Source organism: Chelonia mydas, chromosome 11, assembly GCF_015237465.2.
Source record: "Chelonia mydas isolate rCheMyd1 chromosome 11, rCheMyd1.pri.v2, whole genome shotgun sequence".
Classification (NCBI taxonomy): Eukaryota; Metazoa; Chordata; order Testudines; family Cheloniidae; genus Chelonia; species Chelonia mydas.
Window position 1 is genome coordinate 50,359,070 of NC_051251.2, and position 26,145 is coordinate 50,385,214.

The 26,145-nt window shown below is 40.2% G+C and overlaps 1 protein-coding gene across 8 annotated transcripts in view; it reads left to right on the plus strand.

Moving 5' to 3' along the window:
* Positions 1–26,145, plus strand: part of GULP1 (GULP PTB domain containing engulfment adaptor 1) — a 274,829-nt gene that overhangs the window by 160,740 nt on the left and 87,944 nt on the right. For all 8 annotated transcript variants that reach the window (XM_037912576.2, XM_043525325.1, XM_043525324.1 and 5 more), the window contains one exon: positions 2,591–2,652. In XM_037912576.2, the coding sequence (XP_037768504.1) occupies positions 2,591–2,652 (62 nt within the window). The remainder of the gene's footprint in view (positions 1–2,590; positions 2,653–26,145) is intronic.

Consider the following 26,145-nt stretch of genomic DNA (forward strand, 5'->3'; position numbering starts at 1 on the left):
GCTGAGAGATTAGCCCAGCACACAGCAAACCCAGGATCAGAGGAGCAGAAAGGTCACTGTTGCATACACTTCCTCTCTCCCCGCCTTACCCCCCTGATATGCTGTGTGCTCCTCCACCATAGCCAAAAGCGCATTTATAGCTACTGTACAATATCAAATATTAAATTATACCACTTTAAGGAACAAATAGCTAAATCTTGTTCTTTCATGCAAGAGCTTCACTTTCAAAGAATACTGCTTTGTATGCTACAGAACAGATTCAGTTTTTTTTTATACACACACCTTCCATTGAGTTGTGATTTTGTTATGAAAGCGACTGTGTAAAAATAGGTTTCAGAGTAGCAGCCGTGTTAGTCTGTATTAGCAAAAAGAAAAGGAGTACTAGTGGCACCTTAGAGACTAACCAATTTATTTGAGCATAAGCTTTCGTGAGCTACAGCTCACTTCATCGGATGCATTATGTTTATGCTCAAATAAATTGGTTAGTCTCTAAGGTGCCACTAGTACTCCTTTTCTTTTTGTGTAAAGATATATATCTTACAAATCAGATCTGCTCCTTATGCACATTCAGAGGTGTAGCTCTTTGTTTAGTTAAAAAAATAAGTTTTATTGCTTTTACTCCGGTTAAGACTGCAAGAGCAAGCACAACTCAGAGAGAATGAGCTGGATTTTATTCATCCTTGTGTGTTATCAACAGAAAAAGTTAATTATTTAGTTATATCTGTGAAAACTCACTGAAGGCAAAGGGAATTGCATGTGCTTATCCAAGGGCAGAATTTTGCCTTATGCTACTCTTGTGGTGGTTCATTCAATGAGGTTCCAGATTCTGCAACCATAACTCATGCTAACTGAAATGAGAATAGTCATATGTATAAGTAAGCACTACTCACTGAGAGTAACGTAATTCATCACAAATTTTTAAAAATCAGGAATGCCATGTAGTTATTTGAAAAAAATGGCCCCAAGCCAAACATTTAATTTCTCCTCTACATCATGTTTTAAGTGGATTTCTAAAATTCTGGTGTTCAGAATTATTCTTCTGAAACTTTAGCAGATTAGTTTTACATAAAATAGGCATTTTAAAATAGTCATTACAAAGAAAAGGAAAGGCAAATGTGTTTCACTGAGCAGTTCACACATGCTGTCAAAGCATAATAAAATTCACAGCAGGAAAAGTAAGACAATAGTGTACATTTCTTAGATGGATCATTAAAGGAAAATATGCAATTTTATTTATGCCATCCAGTGAAAGATTAAAGTTTTAAAACTCTGTACCTAATTGTTAACATGGTTTAAGACATCATTTTTTTACAGGAACCTTCCCTGTAGAAATATTGGAGATAACAGTTTTGTTTTTGATTTATTGTTTTTTATTGATTTTTGAAGAAATGAATACAATAGAGAAATCTAAGAAAAACAGTCTTCTAGATATACAACATAATACATCAGAATAAAGGTAATATGCAGTCAATGTTTGGAACATCTGCATGGTGAAGAAAATATCAGAAAGACAAGGGCAAATCACCTTGGATTGAAATACCACTTTTATAGGGAGAAGGAGGAAATCCAGAGATCAGGGCTCCAGATCTGATTTTAAGTTCAGTGAAAGGTAATTAAAATGGAAAATCTCATAAATGCCCAGGATGAAAAGTTAAGTTATTATATACCATTAAAAAGTCACAAAGCCTTTCTGGATAGTCAAATTTGTTTCTTATCTAGATTGATATTGCTTATCTGGTCTTATCTTGTCTCCTGAAATAATGGAGTTACGGGACGAATTTGACGTTCATTTCCCAGCAAGAATTTTACCTAGTGGTCAGTGTTAAGCATAGTTTGTCATGACTATTCTAATACTATTCCCATAATATTTTGACGTATTATAATTAGTTAGAAGCAGCTGAAGTCTTGTACAGCCAAGGTATGTGATTTTAAATTGACATGCGGGGATTTGCATTCATGCTTGTAAAAGGAAGCTCTTTCACATGACTGTGTATCTGCTGTACCTCCAGTACCAAACAACTCTGCTGATTATTTTCTGTTTGGTTAGAGATAAGGTACAGCAATTCTACAAAGTGGTAGTACTTTGGAGAGGAAGGATGCTCCAGTGTAGAGTACTAGCCTGGGACTGGGGAAACCTGGATTCAAGTGCCTGATCTGCCACAGACTTTCTGTGTGATTATGGACAAGTTTGTTAGGGCCAGAGTTTTGAAGGTATTTAGGTGCCTAATGATGTAAATAGGTATCTTTTGGCATCAGAGAGTCAGGCACCTTGGCACTTTTGAAAATCCAAGTAGGTGCCCATCTGCATCTTTAGACACTAAGTACCTTTACAAATCTGGCCATTAGCCTCTCTGTGCCTCATTTCTCGATCTGTAAAATTGGGAAAATAGTACTGCTTTACTTCACAGGGATAAATTTACTAAAGTCTGTGAGGTGCTGAGATACTGTGGTAATGTGGCCCTTTATTATTATCTGCGATAGAAATATACTTTTCTGAATAAAATTAGGATGACTGATGCATTTAAAGTTACAATAAGAATCAATAAGGCATTTAATCTATGGCAATTTTTTTTGTTTTGCTTTTTTGCAGACAAAACATGGATGCACACTCCTGAGGCTTTATCCAAGCATTATATTCCCTACAATGCAAAGGTAAGAAAATGTCAATTAATTTCCTCTTTGTTTAAATTTTTAAAAATAAAATGAAAGGAAATTTTGAAATAAAAAGTCATTTTGAATAGAAAAATTGAAACATTTAATTTTGAAAATGTCAAAATGCTTCAATTTTTTGGATTTTCTTTTACTGAAACAATTCAGCGAAATCAACTCGAGTTTGTGAAATGTTTCAATGTTCCCAAATCTGCTTTTTAGTTTTATTTGTTTGCTGGAAAAACTTTCAGGCAAAAAATTTCACCCAGTTCTGTTTGGTGGATTCACTGCTGTATGGATTCTCTTCCTCTCCTCACATGGAGTGCTGCCAATGTATCAAGCTACTTCAGCTCATCAGAGAGGTTCCTCAGCCAACTCGTGGTCTTAGCGATGAGGATTCCTTCCTCATCCCCTATACATCTGACCAGCACCTGTTGTTCTGATTGTGTGCTGGGCCTCTGATTTGTCCTGTAGAGGCAGGTGATGAGAGACTGTTACAAAGATTTCAGATTTTGAAGGTTGTCACATCAGACTGATAACAAGATTTTTTGCTATAAGCTGGGGACTTATCAGTTGGAAGCAACAGAAGAGGACAAAGACCTGGGTGTACTGGTTGATCACAGGATGACTATGAACCATCGATGTAATGTGGCCATGAAAAAGGCAAATGCAGTCCTATGATGCATCAGGCAAGGTATTTCCAGTAGAGACAGGAAGTGTTAGTACCATTACACACGGCACTGGTGCAGAGAATGGCTACTAGGATGATCCAAGGAATGGAAAACCTATCTTTTGAGAGGAAACTCAAAGAGGCTGGCTTGTTTAGTCTAAACCAGGGGTTCTCAAACTTCATCGCACCGTGACCCCCTTCTGACAACAAAGTTACTGCATGACCCCCAGAAGGGGAGCAGAGACCAGGCCCCACTGCCTTGGGTGGGAAGAGAAGGGGCCACAGCCCGAGCTCCACTGCCGGAAGTGGACCTCAGGCTTCAGCTTCAGCCTGGGTCCCAGCAAGTCTAATGCTGGCCCTGGCGACCCCATGAAAATGGGGTCACGACCTACATTGGGGTCCCAACTCACAGTTTGAGAACCACTGGTCTAAACAAAAGAAAACTGAGGGGAGATATAAGTGTTCTCTATAAATACATCAGAGGGATAAAGGAGGAGGAGTTATTTAAGTTAAGCACCAATGTGGACACAAGAACAAATGGATATAAACTGGCCATCAATAAGTTTAGGCTCGAATTAGGCGAAGGTTTCTAACCATCAGAGGAGTGAAGTTCTGGAACAGCCTTCCAAGGGGAGCAGTGGGGACATAAAACCTAACTGGCTTCAAGACTGAGCTTGATATGTTTATGGAGAGGATCATATGATTGGACTGCCTACAATGGCATGTGGCCCATCAGCTACTGCCAGTAGCAAAAATCCCAATGGCTAGAGATGGGACACTAGATAGGAAGGGCTCTGAGTTACTACAGATAATTCTTTCCCAAGTATCTGCTTGGTGCGTCTTGCCTACCTGCTCAGGGTCTAACTGATTGCCATATTTGAGGTTGGGAAGGAATTTTTCCCTGGGTCAGATTGGCAGAGACTCTGGGGTTTCTTCACCTTCCTCTGCAGCATGGGGCACGGGTCACTTGCAGGTTTAAACCAGTGTAAATGGTGAATTCTCTGTAACTTGCATCTTTAAACCATGATCTGAGGACTTCAGTAACTCAGCCACAGGTTAGGGGTCCATTACAGAAGTGGGTGGGTGAGGTTCTGTAGCCTACAATTTGCAGGAGGTCAGACTAGAAGATCACAATGGTCCCCTCTGACCTTAAAGTCTAGGAGTCTGAGTCTTCCTGTCATAGATATTTGGTGGAATCATTGTTTCATCCATGTGTCAAGAGCAAAACCGTAACTGGACTTTGATCTCATAAAATAAATGTCCATGACCAAGTTACCTCCTCCATCTTCATTTTTCTTCTCTAGTTCTGATTTCTTTCTTGAATCTGTATAGAGGCAGAGGAATCTCATAGATAGGAGTTGATACAGGTATTTTGGAAAGTATTTCAAAATGCAGAAGGAAACAAAGAAACAGTGGATGACACAGTAATACCCATAAAAACAACAGTCCAGCATCAACAATTGTTAATGGAAATAATATTCAGTGGAAGACTATCTTCAGGCTTATTGTAAAGGTCAGTCATTCCAAGCAGATATCTATTTGGCTGAATGCATTCTCTAGTATATCTACCATTTAGTATGTGTTCACAACATCTAAGTTGTATTGGGTCTCTCTGTTACTTACCTTGAGCATTGGCAGATTGTGCAGCATACTCACCAGGATATCTTTGTAACTTCTCCAGTGCTGAGAGCATGCAACTGATTTCCATCAATGCAGCACATTGGTATAAAATGTTTGGCTGATATATCATAAATGAGGCTGCGAGTCTGTCACGGAGGTCATGGAATCCGTGACCTCCGTGACTTCTGTATCCGCTGGTGCTAGCTCAGCCCTTGGGCCAGCAGCAGCAGTTTGAGTGTGTGGGAGGGGGCTAGCGGTAGGGGGTTGGGTGGTGCGGGGGGGAGGGGCACTTACCTGGGGTGGGAGGCTCCCCGGCTCCCACTGGCATGCCCCCTCTGCAGCTCCTAGGTGGTGGAGGGGCCGGGGGGGGAGTCTCCGTGCCCACAAGCCCTGCCCCCGCAGCTCCCACTGGCTGAAGCTCCTGGCCAATAGGAGCTGCGGCAGCAGGTGCTTGTGGTAGGAGCTGCAGTGCCCCTGCCCTGGCCCCTGCCTCTGCCACCTAGGTGCTGCAGGGACGTGGAACCAGGTCAGAAGCCACTGACAGCCCCACCACCCGCCCCTCCAGCACAGACTCCGGGGCCGCGTGCTGTGTCACGGCCCAACTCCTCCCACCAGCACCAGCGGGGGTCCCGGACTGCGCACTGCACCATGGATCACCACCCCCCAGCACCAGTAGGATCCCGGACCACCTCCCCCAGCACCAGTGATGCCCCTGGACCTCCCTCCCCAGCGCACCCATGGCCCCCTGCCCAAGTGTTAGTCACAGCGGGTATTTTTAGTAAAAGTCATGGACAGGTCACTGGCCCGTGAATTTTTGTTTATGGCCCGTGACCTGGCTATGACTTTTTTACTAAAAATACCTGTGACTAAAACATAGCCTTAATCATAAACAAGCCTCTGCACATGCTTTGCTAGAAGCACCACAGCAATAATCACAAGCTCATTAAATAGAATCTAGCAACATTTCGCTTTAGTCTTGCAAAGACCAGTTGTTTCTCAGCAGTCAGCATTGTAACCATAAATTGGTATATCCCAAGTAAAAAGAAAAGGAGTACTTGTGGCACCTTAGAGACTAACACATTTATTTGAGCATAAGCTTTCGTGAGCTACAGCTCACTTCATCGGATGCATTCTAAGGTCCCACAAGTACTCCTTTTCTTTTTGCGAATACAGACTAACACGGCTGCTACTCTGAAATATATCACAAGTGAAACTCTTAAAGGGCTTTCACATTCTGGTGTGACCAACTGTGATATAAATTCATTGGTATCAATTCAGGTGCCAGTCATGCTATTATCTTGTATTTTGAAAACAATATTGTAAGATTTAGGGACCAAAAAGTCTATAAAAATGGAACACCACTTGTAACGGATCAGTCAGCGAGAGTGCCTGAGTTTGAAACTACTATATTGATTCCTCTATTTATAAGCCTATATTTCAAAATAATAGCCCCAGAATTAAATTAATTACATTAAGTATAAATGTATGATGCTATAGTGTAGCAGTAGTATGATTTCTAATGGTAAAGAATTATTATTTTACTCAGGATGAGCTTTTTATATGGATTACAAAAACAGGCTGTTATTCATTTACGATATGAATATAAAACCCAATATCCAGCTCTAATATTTGAAACACCTGGCTCCCCACCAGTGGCAATAATTTTCCTGGCTGCCTACAACAGAAAGACTGAGATCCAGATCCTCAGCTGGTGTAAATTGGCATAGATCCACTGAGGCCAATGAGCTGTGCCAGTTTACACCAGTTAAGGATCTGTCTTTTCAATCCCAACTTTAAAGTGTCGTTTTCATTACATTTTCTTGGCTTCCAATATTTTTCTTAGCTTTTAAGATTAAGGACATACATACATAAGTCCATCATTACTTTTTGTAGCACTCCAATTTTGTAACTCTGTAATACTAAAAAGTGTATCCAACCAATTGAATATATTGTGCGAAATAATGGAACAAGCTTACGAAGCATTTATGAAGTTCCCGAGACTGGGCTCAATAATTTTTAGAAAGTGCTTACTGGCCACATAAATAGTACCCCATTGAGAATTCTACAGTATTGCGTATCCTGTCTCCTCCTGCATTTGAACACTGACAAAGAACGATACCGTGACACTATTTCTCATGGGAATGATTGGATAAGGTAATTAGTTTCGTGAAAAGAAATAAAGATGAACTGCTTAAAAAGTCAAACAGAATAAAGCTTTATTATGGAAAATAATACCATAGAATCACATCCAAGTACATAACTCAGTTTAAATCAGCTAAACTAAAATAAATTCTCCAGAATAAAAAAAAGGAGTATACTAAGAATTTTTCCTGATTTTTTTTTTCAAAAAGTTAATGTTTTTTTCTGAGATGATGGAGAAGAAAATAAATTGGTAATACATAACCAGAAATACTTTTTTTTAAAAAAAAAAAGGCAGTGTACGTGCAATACATTACTATAGGTCTTTTTATATAAAAAGGCCAAGCAAAAGCCAATTCAGTGCAAGCTGAAAGGCCTAGCACCTTGCAGAATGGAGCTTTTATGTACAAATTGTAGAAGATTCATTGATAGTTTCTTTTTCATTTTTTTTTTTTGTTGCTTTAGAAAGTCCTTTTCATATATTTTAATAAAGAATTGGCAATGTATTATACTTTAGAGCACAGCATAGGCAACTTTAGTTGGGGTCCATGGCTGCAATTGCATCCACAGAAATCAGGCCAGGTCAGAACAAACCCAAGTGGTGGTATGATCTGGCACACGAGGTCTCAGTGCTATTCAGGTTTTGTTCCTGCCATTGATGGTGTGGGAAGTGACTAGCCTGCCCCAGACAGGCCCAGATCCAGTTGTTGCTGCCACTAGCATAATTGCATCAGGCCCAAAGTGACCCACAGGGCTGAAGTTCAGCAAGACGTGGGATGGGGAACAGCCCCCCAGCAGCACTGCCCTGCCTTTATTCCCCACAGATTGGGCAGCAACTCCACAGGGCTGGGCCCTCTCTGATCCTCCCCTCTCCTCTGCCCCTAACCCCGCCATCCCATCTCCATCCCAGGTGGGATGGGAGCAACACCACAAGCCTGGGCACTCACTGACCCTCCCTGGTCCTTCATTCACACACCTATTGAATCGAATGGCTACACCCACTCCTGCAGCACAGCAAGTCCTAGACTCCCCCCCCCCACACACACACACACGCTGCTGATGTGTTATTTATTAAAGAGACTATCTCCAAAGGCAGCGTTCTATGATTTCATTTGTTCCCACTAGGGATGAAATCCTGGCACTATGGCACTATAGAGCCAAAGGGCGTTTTGCATTGTTCTCAATTTAAAATTCAGAGAAGTGCTTTTTGTTTTGGTTTTTATAAACCTAAACATTTGAGATTCCGGCCAGGAAAGATAAGAATGACTCCAGATGTTATTTCAAAAGAAGGGCTTTGTGCTAGTTTCCACCACTGTCCTATCCTGCTCCCACTGAAGTCAATGACAGAAAGCTTGCAATGACTTCAGTGGAATCAGGACTGAGGGTGTTTTCAGGATGTAACTGTGCTGGAAGCTTAAATGGGTGATAAAAAGCATTTTTGAGCTAAAGGGACGCAAGCTTTATAAAAAATTAAATATTTCTCACTGATGTAATTCTCATAGTGCCTTGTAATTAAAAAACAGATTGATGAATTGTCTTCAAACTTTTGAGAAAAATTCTCCTTTGCCTTAAAGGTAATTCTGGGCGTTTTCAGGTTCAACACATTTTCCAAGACAAAATGATTAGGGTGATTAAAATAGAGTTTTATAACAGACTCTGGTTGCACCTTTAGTTATGGAAAGATTGCTCTCTCTCCATAATCTTCCCCTACTGAACTAAGGTGTGTGTTCTGCCAATAGCAAGTTATTTCTTCCGAAAGCAGCAATAACTCTACAGTGTCACTTCGGTAGTACATTATATTGTTTTTCCATATTTCATATGTAATCATTTGGCTATTCGCTGACTTCTTTCATATTTCCATAGGGGGCATACACACACGTTTGTGCTTTTTATTGGATCTGCCACATGGGTCCAATATTAGTGCTGGTGGCTGGCATCATGGTAAGAAGATGGTTTGGGGATTACACTGCGGCTGGAGGCTATTATTGTCATACTTTACTATACATGCCACACTAAACTCACGGGAATGTACTGCCCAAAGACTGATAATGGCTTGGTGATGTATGAGGCAACCATGTTTTCAAATCCGTTTCAGGCTTATTTTCTTTCCACCACTTAAAACTTCAAGTTTGAGCTATGGATGAATTTGTTGATTCTCACCCAAGTTCATACTTGTCATTTAAAATAATAATAATAACCTTCCAGAAAAAGTTGTTGTGACCCATCTGTGCTACCCTACCTTTGACAATCAATCATTTGAAAACATTCCAGACAGTACACATATCCCTACACAACATGCCATCAGGGATATTTCATCCCCATTACTAAATGTGCAGTTTGGAATTAGAAATCTATAATACAAGCTAGATATGTAACAAGCACCAAATGCATTACAATTACATATCTAGCAACAAAATATTGCCTGAGAAAGTTATGTGGTATCAATCCTGGCCATAACACACAAACTTTATTCATTGCAGTCTAAACTGATTCATTTTTATCTGATATCACTTCCTCCATCATATGTTAGTCCTGGACTAAGCTCAAAAGTTTTGCCAGAAGAGCTATGTTGGTTAGGAGGGTGAAAAAAATCACACCCCTAACCGATATAGCAATGCTGGGAAAAGTCCTGGTATAGACACAGTTATAAATTGGCAAAAAAGTGCTTTTTCTGGTGTAGTTTATTTCACTCAGAACACTGGAAGAAACTATACCTGCAAATACTCTTGCCCAAATAAGCTGCCATCTCCATTAGGAGGATTTCCTAGTATAGCTGTGCCTAGGTAGCTATACTGGCAAACCCTTTCGAGTGTCGACAAGGCCTTATTCTCTTATAGCCTTGTGCCTTATAGGTCTGTCAGATTCTGAACGCCCTTGGTTTATTTCCTTTTTTCCGTCATGATTTTCCTTTTAAGCTGATACATTTATCTCAGTTCCTCTTTCTGTTAATGACGCTTTCCTCTGGAATTCCTATTTGTGCCTATTATAAATTAGGGTGCCATTGGATGAGGGTAGCCCCATGATGACTGATATTAGCATGAGGAATAATTCTAAAATTGTAATAAATATATCACAAACAAAGGAGGCAAATGACAGAGTCTGGAATAAAAGAAAAGGAGTACTTGTGGCACCTTAGAGACTAACCAATTTATTTGAGCATGAGCTTTCGTGAACTACAGGTCTTGGGCAGGTAAAAATAAATGAGACTATGCAAAGGGAAGTTGTATACCATTTTCAAGAAAACTAGATGTAAAGAATGCCGGAAATGACAAGACACGGTAAAATAAAATAATAAAGATTAGAAGGTAAATGTTAGGTATAGTGAGACATTCTGAAGAGAGCTCCAAAATATCAGAAGTAAGAAACTAATGAAAGAGAAAGGGAGAACATAACAGGACATATAATGAGACATAGGAAAAGAAGATAATCATATTAAAATAATTATATTAACATTGTTTCAAATAATTTTCATTAAATAATACCAAAATATTCTAGATATCTTCATATTAATGTAGCAAATGTTTAAACACACAAGAAACTCAGTATTGAAAGAAAAATTAAATAATAGACAGGGCAGAAAATTAAAATTAGTGCAAGAAAATGTAGATCCATAGTTATTAATTATTGTATTATATTAGGATCCCAGCTTTGGGTTTCATTGTGCCAGATAGAACAAACACATAGTAAGAGACATTTCCTTCCCCCAGAGAATCTTGAACTTTAGATCTCCAAAGAGAACTGCATGGAAAAACCCTCTGACTTCAGAGGGGCCGGGGGAGTCTGCCTGTGCAGTTGTGTTTTGAGGGATCAAACATTTGAATAACAAGAAAACAGAGGGTGGGAGAAAGGAGGGGAACTGAAGTACAGAGGGATTAAGGAGCCAGATTTTCAAAGGAACTCACCTGTCACAGAGGCAGCTAAGTGGGCCAGATTTTCCAAAGTTCTCAGATCCCAACACTTCCCATTTCTCTCATTGTTCTCAGTGGAAGTTGGTGGATGCTGAGCACTTCTGAAAATCTGGCCACTTATTAGGTCCTTACATGGGAGCTTTAGGGTACCAAGCTCTTTTGAAAAGCTGGTCCTCAATGACTTGCCCAACGTTACTCAGGAAAGGTGCAGCAGAGCCAAGAATTGAACCCAGATCTCCTGAGTGTCAGTCCATTCTTTTAACCACAAAACTGAGGGATAGCTCAGTGGTTTGAGCATTGGCCTGCTAAACCCAGGGTTGTGATTTCAATCCTTGAGGGGGGCCATTTAGGGATCGGGGGCAAATATTGGGGATTGGTCCTGCTTTGAGCAGGAGGTTGGACTAGATGACCTCCTGAGGTCCCTTCCAACCCTGATATTCTGGTAATATTCTGACCCTCTCTGCTGGTAAACTGTCCTGTCAATAATTAAGAGATTATGGTGCAGTAATATAAATAATATGCACAGAATATAGCACCTATGAATGGAGGCTTCCAAATTCACAAACACATGCACACTGTGTGTGCCAGTCAAGCATACACACAAATGTACAATGCATGTGCACAAGTCAGGGTAGCTTGCATACCTTAATAGGTATGTGGCTACTGGCTAGTGTATGTGTGCAAATGTTTGCCTTATATGTGCATTCGTTTCAGCTCACCCACAATCTCTGGATAACTTGGACCATATTTCATATATGCCGCTATGGAGATTAAACTTCAAAGATTTTGTATTCCTACTTCCTTTTTAAGATATCTGCAGGCTAAGTTTATAATATCAATGCCCACGTCAGAGTACTACTGTTGTACTAGTTACAGGCATCCAGGGAAATATGTGCAAAAAATTTGGCAAAGATATACTTTCATAAGATAATTCATATATGATAAATAATTGAAATAAAGAGAAAACACTTAGCTACTTCTAATTTCTGAAACCCAAACTTTGAGCAAATACTCCTATAACTGGAACTTGACCTGTAACTAAGCTAATGTGCCATCAACTAAATGTAGTTTTAATAAATAGGTGGCCAATGTGCCATCAAGGCATAGCCACAACTCTGACTTTCAACAGTATTCAGTTAGTTTGTTCTAAAGTTTGTTCAGTGCTGGTTTGAATGAAATGTTATGGCATACAATTTGCTCATTTATCCAAATGTGCATTCCTGTCCCTTGCTTAAAAAAAAAAAAGATAAAATAAAAGCGACATTGGTCAAATATCTTTGCCTGATTCTGATCTCAATTACATTAGTTAATTATTGCCTTATTGGAATTAAGCTTTATATATAGCTTTAATTCCAATAAGGCAATATATATATATAGGTGTAAGTGACAGAATCAGAATATTGGCTACATGAACTGTAACTAATACACACTAGAAATAACAATTAAAAGGCAAATTCAGATATTCAATACACCCAACAAATCTCTCATTTGCTACGTATATCTCTTTCATATTCTGCACTTGGTCCCTTCACAATACCAATTAATAGGATTTTTCTGTAGGGATCAGGTACAGAATATAAAACAGAGATCTGAAATGCAAATAAAAGATATAAGCTATATATTCCAGAGGAGGACTTGACCTTACCAATTTTTCTCTTTAGATAGATAGAAACATAATATAATGTATAGTATTTATATGTATATTAGTGTATAATGTGTGTGTGTGGAGAGAGAGAGAGAGCAAACAGAATATAACATAGTATACATGAGCTGCCAGAAACCAGTGAGAGCAGCTGTATATATGTAGCTAGGTCTTCCATGTTCGTGTATCTCATTGTCCTTGACTGAAGCAGTTAGCTCCATTTGTTTTGAGAAAATTATTTTATAGGACAAGCATACATTGAGATGATAATCCAACATGCTCTGATGTTTTGTGCAATAACAAAGTCAGTGTAATAAAAATTATTTACAGAGAAGACAAGTGGAAATTTTCCCATTGTGGCAATATCGCTCTTCCTGCAGCAAGTTTACATTAACATACTTTGACATTTAGTATTATACACTACATCAAAGGAGATATTTCCAGAGATATAACTTGAAGTTTAAAAACAGGCATTTGTTGAATCTTTATATAGCAATTTTGAAGGGCCTTTATGTCAGATCCTGTCCCACTGAAGTTAGTGACAAAACTCCCACTGACTTCTCTGGGGGCTGGAACATGCTTCTACCGGGTTAATGGTATGCCAACCACTCTTTGGATTCTTCCAACCTGTGGCACTTCTCCTGGCTGTGAGTCAGCACACTGTTTATACTGTCCTTATTTCTCTATTGAATTAAACTAGTGAAACACAATTGTTTAATCTTCTCCACAGGATTATCTGAAAATACTTAATGAGAAAAATTGACTATAAAATAAATAAATTTGAGGGAGGAAAGAAAATAGTTCTTAATATTTTAAGCTAATGTAAAATAAATTACTTTTATCACTTGGGTTTATAGGAAAAATCAATAAGCTAAAGACTTAATGTTGATCCATATAAGAGTACATTAGTTAGATAACTAAAAGATTTGCCAGTCATAGTAACTGAGTTGGAAGTAGGATCAATAAGATGACCTTTGGCTTAAGAATCAAATAAGGTACAAGCGAGCTGGAGGTATAAGATGACACAAAAAAGTAAGGTCCACAAATAATTTTAGCTAAGGGGTTTTTAAAGCTGGAATTGAAAATAATTTATGAGAGTCAACAGAGTCCTCAAAGGTTGGGGGTGATGCGCTCAGAGTTAGAGCCCTGAGCAAGGAGCTGTATGTGGTAGAGCTTTGAACAGTTAAAAGTTTGGGAAGCAGAAATAAGTGGTGGCGTAATAAGGAACTGAATCTTATGTATGTACTTCATATTACAAGATGAACAAACAAACAGATTGCTGAAAATGTCTTTCCTGCTGTTCAGCGGGAATTTTTTTTCTGAAGCTCCATGAAATTGGTTCATTTAAATATCATTCGTGACTGGGTCTTCAGCAGCTGCATAAAATATATATATAGCTGCTGGCACAGAATGGGGCTTCATGCATATTATGGCGATGTAGACCATAACATCACAAAGACTTTTTTATATCCTAATATACTTTTGACTGGCATAAACATAGCAAGAGTAGAAAGATGGGAAAACACCTTTAGATTGCAGTGATAAGGAATAGAAATGGAAGATGGTAGAAAGATGAAGGAATGTTGCTGAAAACCTGGAGGGGCAGGAAAGGAACAAATTTAAGGATTGATCCTGTAGGCTACTGAGCTGCTCCTATAGAGGACCCTTGGGAGCTGAAAGGCCTTTGGGGCCACACAGGTACCATTTAGCTCCTTGCAATCTTTTTATAATCTTACCCCCAAAAAAACCTGCAAGGAGTGCCATGTAGGCCATGTTCTGCACCCAGGCAGAGCCTCACTGAAGTCAGAAAGGATCTTTGCAGGCTCAGACGTCCACCTGTGTTGGGCAGCTTGTCGGAGCAGGACCCAAATTTATATTCATTACATAAATATGTATTTTGACATTGACACCATTATATAGTGGTAGTGCTATTTGAACATTGCTGGGGTTATTTGTCAACTAACCGTTCATGAAAATACTTAAATATAGTACTACAATAATATTGTTGTCTGTAAAACTGACCACAGTTTACCGAACTAATTATTTAGTGCAGTATTTATAAGGGGGAAAAAATGAATCTAGCTGTCAAAGCTATAATTTAAAGCCATCGGAAAATACCCTTTAAAATTTCCATTCACCTGAAAGTAGTTTTCATAGAATCATAGAATATCAGGGTTGGAAGGGACCTCCGGAGGTCATCTAGTCCAACCCGCTGCTCAAAGCAGGACCAATCCCCAACTAAATCATCCCAACCAGGGCTTTGTCAAGCCGAGCCTTAAAAACTTCCAAGGAAGAAGATTCTATCACCTCCCTAGGTAACGCATTTCAGTGTTTCACCACCCTCCTCGTGAAAAAGTTTTTCCTAATATCCAACCTAAACCTTCCCCACTGCAACTTGAGACCATTACTCCTCATTCTGTCATGTGCTACCACTGAGAACAGTCTAGATCCATCCTCTTTGGAACCCCCTTTCAGGTAGTTGAAAGCAGCTATCAAATTCCCCCTCATTCTTCTCTTCCGCATACTAAACAATCACAGTTCCCTCAGCCTCTCCTCATAAGTCATGTGTTCCAGTCCCCTAATCATTTTTGTTGCCCTCCGCTGGACGTTTTCCAATTTTTCCACATCCTTCTTGTAGTGTGGGGCCCAAAACTGGACACAGTACTCCAGATGAGGCCTCACCAATGTCGAATAGAGGAGAACGATCATGTCCCTCGATCTGCTGGCAATGCCCCTACTTATACATCCAAAATGCCATTGGCCTTCTTGGCAACAACGGCACACTGTTGACTCATTTTCAGCTTCTCGTCCACTGTAACCCCTAGGTCCTTTTCTGCAGAACTGCTGCCGAGCCATTCGGTCCCTAGTCTGTAGCGGTGCATGGGATTCTTCCGTCCTAAGTGCAGGACTCTGCACTTGTCCTTGTTGAACCCATTAGATTTCTTTTGGCCCAATCCTCTAGTTTGTCTAGGGCCCTCTGTATCTTATCCCTATCCTCCAGCATATCTAGTTCTCCTCCCAGTTTAGTTCATTTGCAAACTTGCTGAGGGTGCAATCCACACCATCCTCCAGATCATTAACGAAGATATTGAACAAAACCAGCCCGAGGGCCGACCCTTGGGGCACTCCGCTTGATACCGGCTGCCAAGTAGACATGGAGCCATTGATCACTACCCGTTGAGCCCGACAATCTAGCCAGCTTTCTATCCACCTTATAGTCCATTCATCCAGCCCATACTTCTTTAACTTGCTGGCAAGAATACTGTGGGAGACTGTGTCAAAAGCTTTGCTAAAGTCAAGGAACACCACATCCACTGCTTTCCCCTCATCCACAGAGCCAGTTATCTTGTCATAGAAGGCAATTAGATTAGTCAGGCATGACTTGCCCTTGCTGAATCCATGCTGACTGTTCCTGATCACTTTCCTCTCCTCTAAGTGCTTCAGAATTGATTCCTTGAGGATCTGCTCCATGATTTTTCCAGGGACTGAGGTGAGGCTGACTGGCCTGTAGTTCCCAGGATCCTCCTTCTTCCCCTTTTTAAATATGGGCACTACATTAGCCTTTTTCCAGTCATCCGGGACTTCCCCCAATCGCCATGAGTTTTCAAAGATAATGGCCAATGGCTCTGCAATCACATCCGCCAACTCCTTTAGCACTCTCGGATGCAGCACATCCGGCCCCATGGCCTTGTGCTCATCCAGTTTTTCTAAATAGTCCCAAACCACTTCTTTCTCCACAGAGGGCTGGTCACCTCCTCCCCATGCTGTGCTGCCCAGTGCAGTAGTCTGGGAGCTGACCTTGTTCGTGAAGACAGAGGCAAAAAAAGCATTGAGTACTTTAGCTTTTTCCACATCCTCTGTCACTAGGTTGCCTCCCTCATTCAGTAAGGGGCCCACACTTTCCTTGACTTTCTTCTTGTTGCTAACATACCTGAAGAAACCCTTCTTGTTACTCTTAACATCTCTAGCTAGCTGCAACTCCAGGTGTGATTTGGCCTTCCTGATTTCACTCCTGCATGCCCGAGCAATATTTTTATACTCTTCCCGGTCATTTGTCCAATCTTCCACTTCTTGTAAGCTTCTTTTTTGTGTTTAAGATCAGCAAGGATTTCACTGTTAAGCCAAGCTGGTCGCCTGCCATATTTACAATTCTTTCTGCACATCGGGATGGTTTGTCCCTGTAACCTCAATACATGTTTTCCAGCATGACTTTTTTAAAAAAAACTTTATAAGGAACAAAATAGCTATGCTGCATATCAATATTGGAATTGTTTAAAACAATGTTTTTTCCCCAGAACACAATAAGGTATATTAAATATTTTTATATATATAACTTGCATTACGTTTACATTTCTCTCTTTTTAGTGAACTCCTATAGGAATCAGCTGTGTTTAATTAGATTGTAATGACACCATATTTGTCAACTGAAAAATATTTTACGGGTGTTTCTTTTATTATTTAGATGCACAGTAAATGATGGGTAGGCCCTAATCTGCTTTTCTTTTAGTTCAGCTTGTTATATTTATGGATGCCAAATTCTTCATAAACTATCTGTCCTGCTTAACTGTCTTTACCCCAAAATTCAGATTTACTCTAGGGGCATGTGCAGGTTCTAATGTTTGCATTTCTTGTGTTTTTGTTTGTTTTTCACTCAAGAAGCTGTTTGTGACCCAAAATAATGAGACATCTGTTCTTTTAATTGGCATTCAATTCATGAATGGTGGAAATACTATGAGAAGATTTCATGTTGCCTTATTTCAGTTCTATAAATGACTTTTGGAGGCCAGAAAGCTTTTGGGAAAATGCAAATACCAATAACCAGATACTCCAGTGTAGTAACATTCTATTCTACACAATGCGCCAGACCCTGTCCAGTCGTTAGAGAAATGTGTAAGGCCCAAAAGACAGCAGAACAGGATAGTTTTCCCACACAAGTAGGGCAAGCCAGAATTTATTCAAGTGGGTTAATATATCCACTGAGTGCTATATAGTTGGGAGAGGGACCAATAGATTAACAAAGATATGACTCCACTGGTGAAACTTCTTATGTGGAGATCTGGTGCTCCACAACCAGCCCTTCCACCACACAGAACCCTTGTGCAAAGCTCAGTTCAATAGGGCTTTGTGAAGGGAGTTAGAAATTGGCCCAGGCTGAATAACTGATGCAATGCAAATGCCTATGCTATATTACAACAAGTACATAAAGCAAAGGAGTGATACACAAATGGCAGAAGACACAGCATATGAACACTTTGGGTCTGATTCTCCAACTGCCTTGCACCTTGTGTAGTTGTTACTAACTGTATAAAAGTGAATGAAGAGAAGGTGTCCTTAAGCATTTTATGTTCTTTCTACACAGATGCAAATGACTACACAGAGTGCAAGGCAGTTAGAGAATCAGGCCTTTAGTCTTCAAGCTACAGAATAACATATCAGAATATAATACTGCTTAAGAAAGCTTTTTCACTTTTCTGAAGAAACGGGGGGCCATGCTGTGTTTGAAGCTACTCAGAGGTTTATACGCTTGGAAGTAATCCTTTGGGGAGTGGAGCCTCAGTTTTTGGGTGGACAGAATAAGAAATTATGAAGTTGCTAGATAATAGGGTGACCAGATGACAAGAACAAAATAATGGGACACATGGGGGAACAGCCACAGGGCCGGGTCTAGGTTTTTTGCCTCCCCAGGCAAAAAAAAAACCACCAAAAAAAGCCGGAGTGCCGCCGAAGCAAAATATCGGGACAAATGGCATCCCAACTGTACATCAGTCGGGACACGGAACAAACAACTAAATATCAGAGGTTTCAGAGTAACAGCCGTGTTAGTCTGTATTCGCAAAAAGAAAAGGAGTACTTGTGGCACCTTAGAGACTAACCAATTTATTTGAGCATAAGCTTGCGTGAGCTACAGCTCACTTCATCGGATGCATACTGTGGAAAATACAGATGTTCATATACATACAAACCATGAAAAAATGGGTGTTTACCACTACAAAAGGTTTTCTCTCCCCCCACCCCACTCTCCTGCTGGTAATAGCTTATCTAAAGTGATCACTCTCCTTACAATGTGTATGATAATCAAGTTGGGCCATTTCCAGCACAGATCCAAGTTTTTCTCCCCACCCTCTCCAACAAACCCACTCTCCTGTTGGTAATAGCTTATCTAAAGTGATCACTCTCCTTACAATGTGTATGATAATCAAGTTGGGCCATTTCCAGCACAAATCCAGGTTTTCTCTCCCCCCCCCCCCCCTTTTCCACACACACAAACCCACTCTCCTGTTGGTAATAGCTTATCTAAAGTGATCTCTCTCCTTACAATGTGTATGATAATCAAGGTGGGCCATTTCCAGCACAAATCCAGCGTTTAACAAGAACGTCTGAGGAAGGGGGGGTAGGAAAAAACAAGGGGAAATAGGTTACCTTGCATAATGACTTAGCCACTCCCAGTCTCTATTCAAGCCTAAGTTAATTGTATCCAATTTGCAAATGAATTCCAATTCAACAGTCTCTCGCTGGAGTCTGGTTTTGAAGTTTTTCTGTTGTAATATCGCAACTTTCATGTCTGTAATCGCGTGACCAGAGAGATTGAAGTGTTCTCCAACTGGTTTATGGTTTGTCTGTAGGCAAGGACTGGCCTGTCTCCCAAGGTTTGTGAGAGACAAAGGATGACCCAACACTCTCACAAATCTTGGGAGACAGGCCAGTTCTTGCCTACAGACAGCCCCCCAACCTGAAGCGAATACTCACCAGCAACCACATACCACACAACAGAACCACTAACCCAGGAACCTATCCTTGAAACAAAGCCCGTTGCCAACTGTGCCCACATATCTATTCAGGGGACACCATCACAGGGCCTAATAACATCAGCCACACTATCAGAAGCTCGTTCACCTGCACATCTACGAATGTGATATATGCCATCATGTGCCAGCAATGCCCCTCTGCCATGTACATTGGTCAAACTGGATAGTCTCTACGTAAAAGAATAAATGGACACAAATCAGATGTCAAGAATTATAACATTCAAAAACCAGTCGGAGAACACTTCAATCTCTCTGGTCACGCGATTACAGACATGAAAGTTGCAATATTACAACAGAAAAACTTCAAAACCAGACTCCAGCGAGAGACTGTTGAATTGGAATTCATTTGCAAATTGGATACAATTAACTTAGGCTTGAATAGAGACTGGGAGTGGCTAAGTCATTATGCAAGGTAACCTATTTCCCCTTGTTTTTTCTACCCCCCCTTCCTCAGACGTTCTTGTTAAACGCTGGATTTGTGCTGGAAATGGCCCACCTTGATTATCATACACATTGTAAGGAGAGTGATCACTTTAGATAAGCTATTACCAACAGGAGAGTGGGTTTGTGTGTGTGGAAAAGGGGGGGGGGGGGAGAGAAAACCTGGATTTGTGCTGGAAATGGCCCAACCTGATTATCATACACATTGTAAGGAGAGTGATCACTTTAGATAAGCTATTACCGGCAGGAGAGTGGTGTGAGGGGAGAGAAAACCTTTTGTAGTGGTAAACACCCATTTTTTCATGGTTTGTATGTATAAGAACATCTGTATTTTCCACAGTATGCATCTGATGAAGTGAGCTGTAGCTCACAAAAGCTTATGCTCAAATAAATTGGTTAGTCTCTAAGGTGCCACAAGTACTCCTTTTCTTTTAACTAAATATCAGGACAGTCCCGAATTTATCGGGACGTCTGGTCAGCCTACTAGATAAATTGCACTGCCATGTTTTGCATTCTGTTTTTGTGGTCCTGCAATCACATGTCCCTGCATTTTATCACATGGGTATTGGATATTCCATGTGCATGAGGTCGCAATGTTCCTAGCCACCATGATTTTTATTTACTTTCTACACTGCAAATGTAATTGCTTGCAGTGGGAAATCATATTGTCAGGAAAATGACTTTTTTTACTGAAGCACACAAGTTTTTAAAAAATTTAAATGGAATTTTCAAACCGATAAAGTAGGTTTGCTTGCTATGGTCCTCCTGATATGTATTGTGGTTGTCAAAACTCCAGCAGGGACTTAAGTATGATACTATTCAATTCGGTGTCTCCAGAGTTTATTACATTAAACTGACGTGAGCACTAAGTGTAGTTCTTATGCATGAGAAAATGAATCTAACTGGGAAGACTCACATTAAAAAGGAAAATCAGTAGCAGCACTGTTAAAACTTTTAAAAATCACATTTTCTTCCTCGTTAGAAGTAATTTAAATTTGTACACTACATCTGATATATGCAGTAGAGGGATCTTCTGAGGTGTTAAGTATCCTCAACTTCCATTGATTTCAGTGGGGGTTGAGGGTACTCTGCATTCCCTGGGAATTCCCTCAGCACTTGAGAGGACTAGATCCCAAATTACTTACTTGGAACAAGATGTGTGATGGCTACTCAGAGATGTGGCTATTTGTTCCAGATCGAAGAAAACTAAACCACAGGGATTTCTCCACACAGAATAATAAGGCCTGTTGCAGATAGAGACAAACAAAATAAAGAGAAGTCTACGTGAAAAGGGGGTTGTTCCCTGAAGTCCAGTGAATAGAGATTTGTATAGTTCTCTTAGTGTCCCTTTCTGTTCCTTCCCCCTTGCTGGTATATATTCCTACATCGCTCCTGAACCAGCTCTAAGCAACCAATTAGGCTCATTGACATTCCCCTCCAGGAATTCTTGCTGCACAATTAGATTGTCTGCTGAACTGTAGGCCACTCAAACCTCAGGTTGCAGTTCCCCCTGAAATCACAAGCAGCAGCTGCAGCAATGTGAGGCTGCTTTAAACAAGGCTTTAACCTCCTGTCTGCCATAGGCCTCAGATAGTTATATGGCAGCTATTTCAACTAATATGCTGCACAATCCAGTGAGAGGTTTTAGATTATCTGAGTGTTCTATAAACATACACGGCCCGATGCTCATTTAAACTCAACTCGAAACTAATCTGTGTTTGTACACTGTACACTGCCAGGGTGAAGTAAGTGGCCTTTGTTTCAATGAGAATTGGGACCACAGCTATTATATGGATACGGTATTTCTACCTTGTCAAAACCTTTCCATAATCTGTCAGGCAACAGGAACTACCACTCCCTTTTTCTCATTGACTGTTTTTCTTCACTCTGTAAAATTAGCAAACTATCCTCCGATCCTCTCCTCTAAAAAGCTAGAAAAAATAACTATAATGTTTCTACATAAAAAAAAAAAATAAAATCGCTTCTTGAACAGGAGCAGCAGCAACTGCTGAGCAACAACCAGAAAAACCTAATCTGTTTACCAACAAAAACAAAACTACAGGAATCCCACTAAGCACCAGTCAAAACAACATGAAAAATATAGTCAGCCATTTTGGAAAAATCCATTTCACACTTACTGAACTGTCTGTCCTCATGTAGAATATCATCCTCAGAAGGAAACTGTTGGACAGATCACTAGCTCCTCTCAGTGACCAGTGAAAACCATCTTTACCAGAGAGTTACATTCACTAGCCTGTCACAGAGGCTGAATCCCCCATTTTGCTGCTGCTGTCAAGAGCCTCTTCTTGAGTGACTCAAGCACAGAGAGAGCACAAAGGTGGCTTACAGCCCTGGCCCCACACTCCAGGCTGCATTTTGCGCTTGTATCAGGGAATTGGGGTTAGGATTTAAAAGGAATCTCACTATTTGTGTTTCAGGACATAAGCAGGCCACTAAGAAACTATTCCCATAGGCATAGTATTGTATAAATGTCTGTTACAGCAGTTTTATACCTTCATTTGAAGTATCTAATATTTGCCCTACACAAAATCTTGAAGGAAACCAAGTCGAGTTCATTGCCTGCATCCTAACAGGATTACTTTTCAGTTTGTTAATGTTGCTTTAATATCACTAAAGATAAGATAACTGGTAGTAGAATAGGATTATTTAGTCAGATGATAAATGTGTGAATGAATGTTGCACTGTTATAGACAGACAATTTGAGACACTGCGTAGAAACATCCCTGTGGCATATATCTGATTATAACTCTAATGATCAGCATATATGCACATTCAGAGTATCTAAAATCTGAGATAGAAAAGAGATAAGTAGCTAAGCTAGTTACAATTTCAGTTAAGACACTGTAGGAGGGAATGCAAATCTTGTCAACAATCAATTACAGTATTATGGCTGGAATCTCACTGATACTACAGAACGATAGCTTTCCTTAAGACAGGACTGCATATCCAACATGCACTAGGATAGGGTCTTGAGGAATTACTGCAACTATTTGGTATATAACAGTTGAACCTCTGCAAAAAATGTAGACATATCTTAATGACAGAATTACAACTTTCAAAGGGCAAATACAAAAGCATTTCAAATACCAACTCATTACTCTGCTGTCACTAATTGTGTTCAAGGCTACAGTTAGAGCAAATAAAATTAAGGCTGATTAAGACACCAGAATGATAATCATTCTGAAAAGGATGATCAGAGATTGCAACTATTATTATTTATTTGTATAATGATGACTTCCACTATGTGTTGTCCACATTTGAGTTCTTCCCTCCCAATATGCCTACACTCCAAAATCAGACCCTCAGCAGTGAGTCTCAGAGCCCGGGTCAGCTGTCTTGGGCTTAGGATAACCACCTGTCCCAAATTGGGCGGGATAGTCTGGAAATGCAGAGTTCAAGTTCCATTCCAGGGCTGGAGGAGCAGGGGCGGGGCCACAGAGAGGGCGGGGTTCCTGCATGTGTTCCACTTCTGCCTTTTGAAAAGGTGGTCACCCTATTCAGTCTGAACAGGCTCACGCTACAGGGCTAAAAATAACAGTGTAGAAGTTTGGGCTCGGGTTGAGAGCCCAGGCTCTGAGACCCTTCCTCCTCACTGAGTTTCAGAGCCTGGGCTCTGACCGAAGCCCGAACGTCTATACTGCTATTTTTAGCCCCATAGCAAGAGCCCAAGTTAATTGACCTGCACTCTGATACTTGCTGCTATGGGGTTTTTTTTATTTTGTTTTATTTTTGCAGTGTAGATGCATTCTCAGCTCACAATTAAGAATTAAAAACTTGTGAATCAAATTTTAAACGTGAGGCATAATCCCTCTTTTAAAAGCAGACAACCTGGCGATCTGATTTACGTTTAAGGTTCAAAACACCTATGCTTCACTGAGGATCACAACATTTTCATGCACTACCTCATCACTTGATGAAGCTTATTAAATAGCTTCTTTTCTGCTTCATGCAAATATCTCCACTCCTGGAGTTCTGCGGTCCAACCTTCTCTGCTACTAAACCATGCACATCTGGAAATGAGCTCTTTGCTACCATGTTTTCCCATCTGCTGTTTATTTAGCTTTGATGGTCAAACTTACTAGCAGATTGCTTAGATCATTATGTATTAATTCTGCCTCAGAGCAGTAAGATGGACTAGATGATCTCTCAAGATCTCTTTCAACACTACATTTCTATGATTCTGTGAGTGGTCTTGGTTTCAGGACGTGATCAGTCTAATCTCCCAGCTCTGGACACCCTTTCCCCCCTGTATAGGCCGTTTTGGCTCTCATGCTCTTGCAATTTTTTCTTTTAAGTTACTGGGGATCACCATTATTAATGACTTTTTCCTGTTTCTTTCAGTTTTGAGCCTTTGCAGAAAGAGGAATGAGAGGCATTACACACTAGTTCGGCTCTATCAGTTATGATACTTGCACGTGCTAGCACTGCTGTTGGAACAGCACAGACGGGCCACACATGGGCCAGGAATGTGGCCCGATGTTGTTGTTTCTATTTTAGCACCAGCCATTAAATGAGATCAAAACCCCATTGTGTTGGGCACTATAAGTAATTTATTGCAATTATAAAAGCTTGCTTAGATTGTAAGCTATTTGGGGTAGAGACCGTCTTTCTCTTTTGTGTTTGAACAGTGCCTACCACGATTGGGCTGAGAATCTAGGTGCTAACATAATACAAATAATAGAACTAATAATAAACATAGTGAGACTCAGTCACTGCCTTCAAGAACTCATTATCTAAGTAACAAGACAAAGTGTGGGGACCGGGAAGTATTATTGTCCTGAATTTTACAGGTGATGAATTCAGGCAATAACTTGCCCAAGGTCATGGAGAAAGTTGGTTGCAGAGCTCACAATTTAACCCAGCTCTCTAGAGTCCCAGTCCAGTGTATTCAGCACAAGACCAATCCTCTCTATGTATTTTCTAGAATGTTTTCATTTGAAAGGCAGAATTTATTATATAAAGCATTTTACAATAGTAAGCCTCTTCCTTATTTCACATTTAATTAAAAATGTGAGTCCCCACTGTAATGACTTAGACTAAATTAATTTTACCTCTCTAATACCTGAAAATAAACCATTTATTGAGAAGCAGAATCACTTTTATAAAATATTACATCAACACTATCAACCAAATCTGATATCAAATTAGTTTAACAAGATGTATTTTCTATAAAACCATATTGATTTGCATTAATCATATTACATTCCTTTCATTCTTTATTAATCAAATCCTGTACCAGCCATTCCATTATTTTGTCCTCGATCGATGTCAGGCTGATAGGCATATAATTACTGGAGTCATCCCATTTACCCTAGCTTTCTTCCAGTTCTTGGGAACTTCCCTGTTCTTCCAAGACTTACTGAAAATCAATATTAATGGTCCTCAGAGCTCCACAGCCAGCTCTTCTAAAGCTCTTGAAAGCAAGTTATCTGAATCAGGAAGGATCTCCAGGAAGATCACTTGGACATTCTTCTCCTTCAGCGCTCTTCTGAATTCTCTGAAGTCATCTATAACCTGTGAGCTATCCCACAAAGCAATGTCATTAGTGCTGATATACACCATCGCCAGTGGATCTTTGCCCACCAAATTCAGAAGTCTATCGAATCTTAGACTCACATCTCAGAGGTTGCCACCATCTTTTAGTATCTTGTCCATTGTAGAATGTTCTTTCCATTCTTCTTAGAATAGAATGTTCAAAAGGATCTTCTGTCTTCCTTGGGTGGTTGGAAATCTCTTCGTGGGTGAGCTTGATTTTCTTATGGGTTGGGCTTTTATGTGGTGTCCTCTGTATACCTCTCCATTCCATTTGAGCAGCTGGATCTTCAGAGATATCATCCACAGTTTCCATGCTGAGGCCATGGTAATGATTGAAAACTTCTGGCTCTGTGAAATTCCTCCTGATCCTCTTTTTTTCTAGTGGTCAAACCCTGTCCTTCCTCATCTGCCACAGCCCTGTAGAATGCTGCCTTGTCCTCTTGTCTCTGGTGATTATGATCTGCCAGACCTCCTTTCTGATTTTTACTCTCTGTTTCTTTGGTAGCCAGCTCCTTCCTCCTTTGAATCTGCCAAATGCCTCAGCTTCGCAGTTTCCCAAATGCCTCAGCTTCTCAGCATATAAATAACCATCAGTTTACATTCCATAGTAGTAGTAATATAATTTAAAGACCATATGATATGCCACAATGATTGTACAAATTGTTTAACAGCTAATGTTCAGATAGTGTCCTAAATTTTCAGCTTATAAAAAAG